At 46.0% G+C, this 12442-nt stretch overlaps 1 protein-coding gene across 1 annotated transcript; it reads left to right on the forward strand.

The window, feature by feature from the left end:
- Window positions 1-6434: 6434 nt before the first annotated feature.
- Window positions 6435-7289, forward strand: LOC144161730 (toll-like receptor 2). Its single transcript, XM_077692340.1, has one exon. The coding sequence runs from the start codon at window positions 6435-6437 to the stop codon at window positions 7287-7289; it is 855 nt and encodes a 284-aa protein (XP_077548466.1).
- The last annotated feature ends 5153 nt before the right edge of the window (window positions 7290-12442 follow it).

Below are 12442 nucleotides of genomic sequence, written 5' to 3' on the forward strand. Positions count from 1 at the left end.
ATCTAGTGGAACCTTTTGTAACTGTAGCCGCTTGATTTCTTAAAATGCCGCCAGAAGCTATTGTCTCGGGCGACAGCAGGCGACAGTATTATTTTTTTTGTGCACTGGATGCAGTACTTCATTTCGCAAAAATCAAGCATGTATGACACTGTAAATATCCATTGCGTATTAATTTTCTCTCTTATAGCTGCGTAATGTCTTGTTCTTGTTCAACAATGAGTGTGAACATATCAACCGGACTTAGACGTTTATTTTTGGCTCTAAGTATATAAGACTTGCGCAGACTTCGTTTCAATTCGGCCGGGTGGCTGAATCGAGTCAAAGACAGACAGCCAAATATACAGACAGACCTAAATTTCTGGGTTTAAGTAGCTCAAGAAAGACTATCGTCTTTAATAACGCCGGAGTGGGCCGCACCTTTCCGCAGGCTGCACCTTGTGCGCATGGCCTTGTCGCAACGGCGGGTGCAGACGCCAATGAGACACGTGCATTGGTACCCCTTAAAATCGCGCCACAGGAATATATGTTAAAAAGAATGCCGGATAACGGCTTGGACAGACTGCTGTGAGTTCAGGACTGCCTGCGGTATTGGCAATCGAAGGTTAGTTACCTAGAAAATGACCTGGGCAGACAGTTAAAAAGGTCGCTATTGCGTCCAGTGCTTATGGCGCAATCTATACAGGTATGGAGAGCTTTATGAAGTCAAATCAAATCAATATTTAATGCCCGGATGCCATCCTCTGTCATTATTGACTTTAGAACGCGTCGGCACGCAACACTTGATGGCCAAGACGCGGTGCGAAAGTATTGGAGGGGTGCTTACGACCACTTTGTCGGCATGTTCATTTGCGTGTCTCCGACTTGCAAGCCGCTCAGCGGGCGTCGCAGACGGCCTTGGAGTCGCACGGACGTATGCGACACATAATATACAGTTAGGATTGGCCACTGCATGAGGCGCAAAAAACTGCTACCGCTTACCTTTTACTTGACTATAGTGCGTTTTTTCCCCGTGATTTCTCTGTTATATTTTTTATGACTAGGCCACAGGAGATGGAGCTATGTAGGCTTCAAGATTGTCCCGTGAAGGCCCCTTCTGTAGTTTCATTCCCCCATGCCGACATGCCGGCCTCCTCATAGGAAATTGCAGTTAGACATGTCTGGAGTATGTCGGGTGCTCCCTAAAAAAATTCGCGTGGGGAGCGTTTATTTTGCTTCTTTTTTCGCCGGCTAATCTGCTTCCGGCGGTGTTTATATTCGTATAATATACGTAGTTCGATGTGAGTTTTAAATTGCTCACGTTATTTCTCCTCAGGAATAATCAACACTATACTTCAATTCAGAAAAATCAAATGTAACTTTAATGTAGAGAAAAGTTTCAATGTTGGAAACGTAACGAGAACGCGTTTCTTTCGCAATGAACTTGCAACGGGAACTCGTTTCAAGCTTTGGAAGGAACGAGGAACGAGCTTTCGTCCCTGTTCGAGAGGAAGTTGTACGACCATTGCTGTCTAAGAGGTAATCTCTCTTTTTATCGGGCGCCGACCGCCAGGTGCGACATCCTCTGCTCCTTTGTGATATTCCGGGTCGCCAACGCAGTGTTCTGTACTGCCTATGTGCTCGTTTTAATTTGTATTTAGCACTCTCATTTTTTACTGCGAAATGCCTGGCAAGGCAGGACGTATTTCCAGTAACTCGGTTGAAGTTACGTCGAATGTGACTTTAATTTGCAATTTTGGATTCCGTCGGGCGTAACCATAGACACTTTGATAAAAGTTCCCTTGGAAAAAAACTTATGTTTTCAATTTCGGGTTCCCTCGTAGGTAACTGTAGACATGGCGTGGAAAAAAAAGTGAAAGCAGAAATAGAGCTTGCTGGTAAGCTGTTGTGGCCTCGCATGACAAGAATAATCATAACTTATGCACAAACACACCGACGACAACGACCATGTGTGCATGTACACAGTTTTTATCGTTTTTCGCTTCCTTACCGTTGAATGGATTGCTGAGAATATTTAATACATACTTCAAATGTGCATACTGTGCCCGGATTTCGTTATCAATGCGAATGATGCATTTAGAAACTCGTTTCGGCGATCACTCTTGTCACCTGTACCATATCATTGCCTCTTCCTACGTCAGTGCTGATGTTCATTGTGAACAAGTTGTTGAGAAACGCATTCATTGAGTTTTAAACACTTTGAATAGATCAGTTGGTTATTAATAACACAAATATGAAAAAAATACTATGCACTACGGCACTCCGTAAAACTAGAGCAGGAGTTTTCTTGCTTTCGATAAAGGAAACTTCTGTAACGTCATCAAAGTTTTTTTACAGTTTCTTCTCTTTCCAAACTCAGCAGAGCAACATAAGAAAGCCTGTCGGGTTCCCTTGGGGCCCGCAAGTAGGAAAGTATTAGTTTTAGCGTACTGAAGGACTTTTCACAGCCAGGGGTGGAAACAGATATGGCTAACGTTATCTGAATCGCGACGCAAAGGTTGCGAATTACGTTGTCATCCCCATGCTGTATGATAAATTTCAGAAGTTCTTCAGGTTTTGATAATCTCCGGTCAATACGCCGTGAAAAAAGCAGTGGGCAATCCAAAGTATCTTCATAGAGGTCCTTTGCTCTACCGTCGGAAAGATAAAGCTCACGAAAATGTAACAATTTGTTTTTAGTTCGTTCTCGTCGTCACCGTATTGCGGCTTGTTTATGTCTAGGAGAAAGCGAAACTTGTCATCGATATCCTGCAGGCGAGTAAACCTCTAGTCGATTTCAAAATGAAGTCCGTCGAGTGTGTATTTGATGACCCTTTGCATTTTCCGAGCCGCTTACGCTTCTCCTTTCGACTTTTCACCAGCTATCTGGTTTTTGTTTTTCGTCTAGAACGCCTTTCAACTTTTACATCCCACGACACACAGAGACCAAGCCCTTAGTCGAGTGACTCACTCATCAGCGTTTCCCGTTCGCCATGAAACTGTTCTCTAAAAGCGTTCATGCTTTAAGCAGCCTCGTAAAAGTTCATTTTTGAGTCTTGCAGCCTTTAAACACGATTTTTTCGAACCAGTATCTTGTTCCAAAAGCCGAGCAAAATAGAAAAAAATCATATCTTACCATCCACTGGTGCAATAGCTAGTGTGCGATTGCTTCTCGTTTCACCCGTTTCTTTGTCGTTATTTCGCATAATTTGGAAAATTTCAAGTGTGTCTTCAAGGTACCTACTGACCGGGTTTACCGCTTTGACCCTTGCAATCCGGGTCCGACTCTTACTTGACAACAATAGGCACCGCGACTTTTAAATACCAGGAACTCTACAATTCCCTGAACGTTGTTCACCTCACCTTGAAAGAATTCGTGCAATGGGCGAATCGAAATATAAGGGATGTGGGAATCGTGGAGAACCGCGACCCGTGATCCCGAGCCGGCGCGCGCTTCGGGAGAGACGCTTGTGCGCTGAAACCGGTCCGGCGCTCCGCTGGTTCGTCGGCGCCCCCGAGACGTGGCACGTCTCGGCCCGTGCGGGCATAGGCATAGGCGCGTGGGCGGCGCGAACGTGTGCGCGAGGGAGATAGGGAGAGTCTCGTCGGAGACCCGGTCGGGGCTGGTTCGGCGGAACATCGCGGCGGTGGCGGATACACGTATCTCAGGTCGGAACTTCATTGCGCACGGTGAGTGCCTGCCTCCTGTTCGTGATCACGACCCGGACGGCGTGATTCGTGAACGCCGTCGAGCCTTGTGCTCACATGCTTTGGGATTCCCCAAGTAAACGGCTGTGCTTCGGCACTACTGTCTACTGTGTTCTCGTATCGGCGAACCTCGCTCGGCTGCCGTAGGCATAGGAGCCCGCGTGGCTGACACGCCGGGTGATAGCGTGGTGGCCGACCCCAGAGTGCTGGCTAAGTCACTGAGGAACCCCTCACACTTCCCAGAGGGCGCAAATTCCCAGTAGCCTCAACCCTTTCTCGGCGCTTCTGGAACACAAACAAGAACACATCAAAACACATGCGAACGGCACGCACGCAGGTACACTGGATATCATCCCGTGTTGCCTCCCAAACTGCCTCATCCAGGCGTACCTAGGTATTAATACATGTGTGCGGCGCTTCCCGAGGGGAGAACAGCTTAACTGCTTGAACAGCGGCATTGTAACACAAGGATAGCTCTGCGGAAGGCGAGGACGAAGAGAGGGGCACACTCCCGGGGGTTTGCCGGAGGAGGCGGGGCGCGCCGGCGCCTCGTGCGCGTCCCCTGTCTTCGTCCTCGTCTTCTGCAGCGCTATCCTTGTGCTACAATGCCGTACCAATAAACCCAAACAAGAACTCTCTGCCACTGTGAATTCTGCAGCAGCGCCGCCCTGCTACTGAAAGACACCCTAGCTATGATTTCCCCCCCTCGGGAACCAGTTGGGCAGACTCGGCTCAGCGCCCCCTCCCGAGTGGCGCCCGTGGCACTTGTACCCCCTTACCCGCCTTAGTTACGCCACTGTTTAAAAGACACTGAAGTGTTGGTGCCATTCCAATCACGTCGAACTATAGGTATGGGAGAAATATTTCACGGTTAACGAGACCAAGGCTCATTAATTTTGTTAGATCCTTAAAAATCTGATATGATATTGGAGATCTTACTGATATTAACACTGATAATAAATAAATATTGCTTACAATTTGCTACTTTACTATGTGGGACTTCACAACAAGGCGAGTACCCTAATAACACTAGAGTTTAATGTACGAGTTGGATCTTACGGAACATGCAAGTACTTTGGCAATATCTTGAGTAGCAAAGAACGGCAAGTTTGTACACTGCAAGTACCCATGGTTGTTTCTAAATGGTTGAAAAATCAAAGAAAATTTCAGCTCTAGAGAAACAGAGGGCTGTGCTTTCAACAAACCCATTTAGGCAATTGCACCTGTTTTCATTTTATTCAGTACTCGTGACGTTAAAAACGTTAGTTATTTGATATCTGCATTCCTAACTGTTCCAGATTCCCATGCGTTGGAAGACGCATGTGTTCTTTCTGTGGACCTGGGTATGCTCAACCGAGGGAGTCTCGACCTATCTGCCCTGCCAGCAAACCACGAACCTGACGACCCTCTTCCGGGAATTCAAGAACTGCAACCTGAGCTTTGAAAACGGCCGTCTTCACGCTCTTTGTCACATTCGTGTCAAGTTCCCTATTTATGGGTATGCGACACCTGAGCATGAGATATTGACAATGGAGCAACTACTCGTCTCAGAAGATACTGTTCGCCCCGTGTCTCAGGGCTGTGCCCCAGTCTGCTTGTCCCTCCAACGTTTGCGGTTAAAGAAATGGGACTACTTTCCTCACAATTTATTTAGTACATACGACCACATCGAGTTGGCGGAAAAGAGACACGTCGGACTGGTTGCTTTGAATTTGCGGCTGTTTCTGGAGCATATTCGGCTTATGACATTTGACGTGACATTCGCGAAGCCCCCGCCGGTTGCTGTCGCCATGTGTGACACCAAGCTGGTGAACCGAAGCGGCGTTTTCAGCGTTTACAGCTTTGCTGACCCATGCCTCCACGCATTCCCGGACTCACTTTATTTTAGTGTTCTCGCAAATACCAGCGATCCCTTGAACAATTCCAACGTATACACTTACGCAGTTATTACGGTTGCGGCAATATTGGACAAAATCCCCACGGCGCTTCTGCACCTTCTCGCGTTAACACCTATTCAGCATGTCGCGTTCTACAAATGTTTTTTCCACGAAATATCGTTCGGCGATATTCCTCCCATGGAGAGTATTCAGCACCTGGAATTTTCACAATCTCCTATTGAGACCATTCATCCGAACGCTTTTGACCTCATTCCGACTGTTAAGAAAATTTCTCTGACAGGCACGAAGCTCCCCGGTGTACCAGAAGCAATATTTTCTTTAAAAACACTGGCATCTCTAAACATGTCTGACACAAATGTTCCTCCAGCAGTGGAGTTTACCTTTTGTCCCGCCCGCCGTAATAGAAACAGCAGTGCGGTGCAATTAATCGCAAGTGGCAGCAACGTGATACTGTTACGTGATCGCGACCTATGTGGCTTCCCGAATTTGCATGAGCTATATATGGACGGGTGCCACCTGGAGATTCTACTAGGCTCCCCATTTATATGTCTGAAAAAACTGCAGGTTCTTTCTTTGCAGGCAAACAAAATACCAGCACTCAATAAAGCGACGCTGAAAGGTCTTACAGGTTTATTACGGTTGAACCTGACCCGCAACCGCCTGACGGTCTTTGATGGCACAAATATACTCATTCCGTTGATGTCCTTGCGAATTCTTGACATATCATTCAACAGCATACAACAACTCCGTGTGGACAAGCCGTTCAACAGTTACCCTGAAGTGGTTTTCGCCAACCACAACAGAATAAAGAAGTGGACGCCACCAATCTTTTCTCGGATGACTGAACTAAAAATGTTGGATCTTGGCCATAATGAGATCGCGGTGCTGGACAATGAAATGTTTGGTGACCTGAACGGCATACAGAACGTGAGCCTCAACTTCAATCCCTGGGACTGCAGCAGTTGCTACCTCAACAACCTCCACAACTTTCTCGACAATCACCAAGTGCAGTGCGCGGGGTGCGTAGCCTGCAAGGTTCCAGAGGAACAATACGGATACCATGTTCGGAGCGTTGCACGGAGAGAGGATGAGTGCGTAGCTGTGGACTATTATCGCGTGTACGCTGTTCCCGGGATACTTTGTATCATGTTGGCCGCCGTGCTTGTTTATGGCGCTTACAAATGCCGCTGGTACTTCATATATGTATCTTTGTACCTTAAAGTTGGCATGACAGGATACAGGAGGCGCGTGCACGTGGGGAACTACGCATGGGACGCTTTCTTATCCTACCATGCCTCTGACTCGGATTGGGTTCACAACGTTCTGCTGCACAAACTCGAATCGCCTCCCCTCAAGTTCCGACTTTGCGTCGCCGAGAGAGACTTCATGCCGGGTATTCTGATCCGCGAGAATATATTCCGAGCCATTACGCAAAGTCGCGTCTGCCTCTTCGTGTTGAGCCCCGCATTCTGCCACAGCCGCTGGTGCATGTTTGAACTGAGACTCGCTCAGCACTGTTTGTCTGACAGCGAGCGTTCCGACGGTTTGGTCTTCATCAAAAAGGAACAAGTGCGGGAATGTGAAATGAGCAACACGCTCCAGGTTCTCACAAAATCGAGGACGTACATAGAAGTTCCCCTGTCAAATGCACCGGAGAGGCGGAAAAACTTTTTCTGGTTGCAGGTTCAAGCGGCTCTGCAGCGATAGAATTCTAACAGAAGCTTGGATTTTAATAATAAAGAGATGTCAGATATGCAAATTTGTCTCTGTTCTTGAGATTCAAAATTTCCCTGTAGTCTTGTTTGTGCCCATTATACCGTTAGCGCTCTGTTTGTTTCACACCCCCATATTTTACTTAAATATTTGGTTCATTTCCATACAAAGCATGCGAACAATTTGGCAGTACCGCGTCAGTTATTCTAACTAAGCAATCCCCATACGTGCTGCAGAACAGAAAAGGTTCTGGATTATAGGAGCCGCGTGAAACACGAAGTCAACTTCTGCCGCTTTTCATTCGCAACCAAACCAGCCTGCTGAAAAAAGTCTTCCAAATTCGCCCCTTCTGCTCAGTTCATTTTATTTAAGCGAGGAAATTTTCGACAGTATGTAATGCTATCAGCCTGGCCCAATTACGACTATCGCGTATCCTTGGAATATTTTGGACATACTCTACGTACCTACAGTAGAAATTGAAGCTGGTAACGTCTTTACAACTGAGATTATTTAATTTTAAAGAACATACAACTGAAAATACCACAATTAAGGCACAGCGTTTTTGTGCATGTATGTTGTATATACTTCGCAACCTATTCTTACCCTCACCTTTGTTGTGTTGAGCTTTTAGCCCGACACAGCTCAACCTCTGAGAACCAGAAGGATATTTGTGTTAAGGGCCCATTTTGTCTTCCAGTTTGCCGTGTGCATTTGCAAAAAGATAAATTGAGCGTAAGGCGGTCATACGGGGCCATGTAATTTCTTTGGGAGGAGGGTTAAGGAAAGAAAAAAAACAATAAAGCAAAGTATCATTAGTCGATTGTCGCAGCATTCCACTAGCTTTAACAAAACACTAACGTATTTTGCAGATATTTACTAAAGATAGCGCTAAATTGAGATATGGGACACAAGGCGAAGCTCTGTGCTTTGGCAACCGATTTATGTGCACTTTGATGATAAAGAGCGTTATAAATGGCATGTTCTCTGCCATCATCTGGCCCGCCCATTTAATTATATCGGCTGATATAACACTGCTGTGAGAAGGGCGGGCTAAGAAAAAATTCCTAGCATATGTATCCTGAACACTCTGTATGTGAACAAAGAAAACGCTTGCATACCTATTTGGCATATTGATGTTAGTATAGCGATGGTTAAATCGATATTTGGAATCACGATTGGCCGCAAGACACCCTGTAAACGAGCGGTTTATCACTACGGTGCTTGATGGGGTTAACGCGGGCACCGCCTTGTGTTTGTTATTAAAGACGATAGTCTTCCTTTGGCTACTTAAACCCAGAAATTTTGGTCTGTCTGTATGTCTGCCTGTGATTCGATTCAGCCACCCGACCAAAGTAAAATATAAATTGCGCAATAGTCCAACCAAATGTAAACGTCTAAGCCGGGCTTATATATTCATACTTGTCAACTTTGTTGAACAAGAACAAGACATTACGCAAATATAAGACAGGATATTAGGACAGACAGGATATTTACAGAGTGCCTTTAGTAAAAATTCATGGATTCTTGGTTTTTCGATGGCAAATAATATTGTACATTTACTGTAAAAAAACGCCGCCTCCTGTTGCCCGCGCCACCTCCTGGCGGCATATAAAAATCACGCGGCAACAGCAACGAAAGGTTCCGCTAGCTAAGTTCCAAGTTCTGCTTGGAACGCACGTGGAGCACGGCCTCGCGGTTCTATAAACCTTGAAGTACGTCTCCGCCGTACTGCGGCGCAGGTGTCGATGAACCCGGCCTGCAGCAGTGGAACGCGGTAAATTCAAATCGTTCTTGAGCAAACCTTTAGTGTGTTTTCCTTGGGCTGAGGGTGACGGTACCCGAACAGCATGAAAGGTTAACGGGAAAGCAAAGGGGGGCATTTTCTTTGAATAAGTCTACAAAGACTATCGTCTTTTGATGAGATTTGCAACAAAATGTGCAGATACGCGGCTAATTTTCTGCTAGAGATTACTAATGAACTAAGTCTGTGTTTTTTCACAAAATAATCATGTATCAATTAAAAATGAATAAGGTGCAAACTGCATCCACTCATTAGATTTCGCTTTACTCGCTGTTTTGTCGTTTACCGTGCTTGTTCGGTGGGCGCATTAGGGATCGACTCTCTCAGACATGCGCCCAACCACTAATTGCGGGTATTCTTCATTGTGATGTACCTTGGGCTCACCGGTTGGCGTGCTAGCTTCATAACGACTCCGGATACTTGAAAGCGCCCGGCAGAAATTGATGCGTATCAACATAGACCGTAAGGTGTCCGCCAATTCTTCTTTTTCCGTGTTTACGCTTCCCAAAAATTAAAAAAGAATAACATGGGGAGCAAAAGGGTTTGAAGCCAATCAAAAATAAGCGAACAGTGGTTATAACTTCAACATCCTTTTTGCTGAAAAAGCTAATTTGTAGAACACAAAAATATATGCCCCCATATTGGTTTAGTTTTTGCCCGTTGGTACCCGCATGGCCACGCAAGTCCACCTGCCCGTCCACAGTGGAATTGTGTGACCGAGTTTTATCTTGAGGCCGTGTGCTGTACTTGAACGTTGTATTCTTTATTTGTCTATTGCACTGTACGCGAAGTTTGCATTTAGGTTGTCATTCTAGCGGAGCAGTGTATATGCTGTGTATAATCGTACTAGTTTCGTTTTGCGTGAACTTTGCTTTCACTATTGTACAGTACATTTGCTGTGTTTTATTGGCGTTAACTGGTGGCATTCGTGAACCTTCCGGTTGCATCTTGTTGTTCGTGAACCGTATATTAGTCATTGTTCATTATGGGTTTTACTGCACCAGTACATTGCATGTGCTTCTGGGTACTAATTCGCACTCATTGCGAGTGAGCCTACAAGACGTTTGCACTAGATTACAGTCTGTATAGTTCATAAGAGTCGCACTTGCAATGACTTTGACGAGAACTCTGTCATGTGGACTAGCTTGATCTGCTATCTCAGGTATCTCAGAAAGACCGTATTGTTCTTTAACTTGTCATTCGTGCGTAGGCTGTGTATTTAGGAGGAATCGGTACCAAACCCTCGTTCTGTATGTGAACGATGTATGTGACATTATTATTATGTAAAAAAACTGTACTGTATTACATTTTTATATTAGTATGCACTGCATCTTTTGTTCGCTAGGTGTGAATGACGCGTACACCAGACTTTGTGAGTTTTGGGGATATTATTGCCTAATATTATGAAACTGGGGGGCTGTGTCACAAACTCGAGCGTACGGCGTTTTAAAGTATCGCATACCTTTATCATACTTTTGCACAGCGCAAAACACCGCCGCTCAGCTTTCGTCGAAGCTTCGAGCGCTTTCGAGGGGGCGAGCGAAGCTTTCCCAGTGCTAAGGCGCGCCGATGATTCCAGATGGGAGAAAGAGGGAAGTTGTGCGCTGGACAACTGCAGGCGGGTTGTGTGTTGTGCCCACTCTCCTTGCCGGCGCCGTTATAAAACAAGACTCCGCGCCTGTCAAATTAGTTATGTGTGGACGTCGTGATGTAACAACGGCTTTTGACAGTTTGTGCACCACAATTGGTGACCCGTGCCCTGGAGGATTCCAACGTACTCCCGGGCGTCGAAACCCCCTGGTCGCCTCGGACGGCCTGGCCTGCGAGGAAGCCACGCTTCACACGCAGCCGAATCGCCTCCGACAGCGGTGCATCGTCCGGCCTGGTCGGTGGATATTGTGGGCTTCTGTCTCTCACATGCATCGGACTGTTTAGCTTTAAATTAACTTTTCTATCTCGTAATACTCATGGTTAAGGCTCATTATTGTACATTTTGTATTTGAACTGCTTCTGGCATTTGTATTCGTTCTAAGTGACCCCTCATTAACGTTACATGTTCTCGTGCTTGTACAGTGTTTTGCCTGTTAAAATATGTCTTTCTGTTGTTATGTTCAAGGCTCTGACTCATTATTTCCACTCCGTACGGCAAAAGCCGCACCTCACACGGCCACCCCATTCGTCAGCTGCGCCCTGTAGATTCGGTGGGGTTGTTTGCTTGCTTGAGTCGGCTCCCCATATCTTCTAACACTGCACCCAGTCAAGAAAACGGCGAGAAAGTGTTCTCAAGCCATTCTTTTTCTAAACAAACTATCTGATAAGATCAAATTTGATGTCTCCTTAGAAAAATTGAGTATGTTACTACAGAGGAAACTTCGCCTAGAAATGTAGGTCATAAAGAGAGATCAAGGAAAAAGTTCAGCTTCTGGCTCCGGCTTTGCATGACATTTCCTTCTTAAGAATGTTTTCATAGCGAAGCTTTTTACCTCTACCCCCCAAAGATTCTGTGGTGACAGTTGGTGTCAACAGAAAACTCCCGTGAACAAATAAGAGAAGTTACAGGCAACCCCAAGAAGCGAACCTGGAATGATTATACAAACGAAGCGAGAGTCAGTTGTCTTACCGATTGAGCTACAGGCCCACGCTTAGACGGGAGATAATGACGGTGCACTCGCCAAGCACATCTGCAGGTTTACCCCTGAACAGCGCATTCTTGGTCGAGTTGGAAGTCCATTTCAAGAGTAGAAAAACTGCGCGTAAAAGGCACAACAACAAGGAAGGGACAGGACGGGTGTACTCCTGTCCTTGCGCCCATCCTGTCCCTTCCTTATTGTTTTGTCGTTTCCGTGCAGTTTTTCTATCCTTGCAATTCACACCTTGCGTTCTAGCTACCCGCTCTGCCCACGGCACGTGTAGCGGCCGTGTGCACGCCTTGCGCATGCGCTAGGAGTTCAAAAAACATAGGAAGCTAACACCAACGTACAGCATCGATCTTCTCCGTCTCTACCGCCGATATCGCCGCCTTTGCCAGTGGCGGCAGAGACGGATGAGAATTGATACCGTCTAACACCAGCTTTGAGGCTAATACAATTTTATATGAAAAGAGTTCATACTAATGTTCTTAACCAGTACAACTCAACCAATCACCGTTCATGAATCATCCATTGATTAAACATTAACAGAGAATATCTCTTTGAAGTAATAAAGGGTGTGATTAATTGCATTTCACTTGTCTCTGGGTTCACTCTTTGTAAAGCCACGTGTATAAATTCCAGTGACCTCGCATGGGTAATCGTTGTGGGTGTCGTTTACAGCTTCGCTTTCCAACCACCTTCACAAGGTGGATCTG

Source organism: Haemaphysalis longicornis, unplaced genomic scaffold, assembly GCF_048455015.1.
Source record: "Haemaphysalis longicornis isolate Haplotype H1 unplaced genomic scaffold, Haemaphysalis longicornis Haplotype H1 scaffold_12, whole genome shotgun sequence".
NCBI lineage: Eukaryota > Metazoa > Arthropoda > Arachnida > Ixodida > Ixodidae > Haemaphysalis > Haemaphysalis longicornis.

What these genes read in the sequence shown, in the direction of transcription:
- LOC144161730 (XM_077692340.1), top strand. Translation starts at nt 6,435, where the DNA reads ATGTTGGATCTTGGCCATAATGAGATCGCGGTGCTGGACAATGAAATG.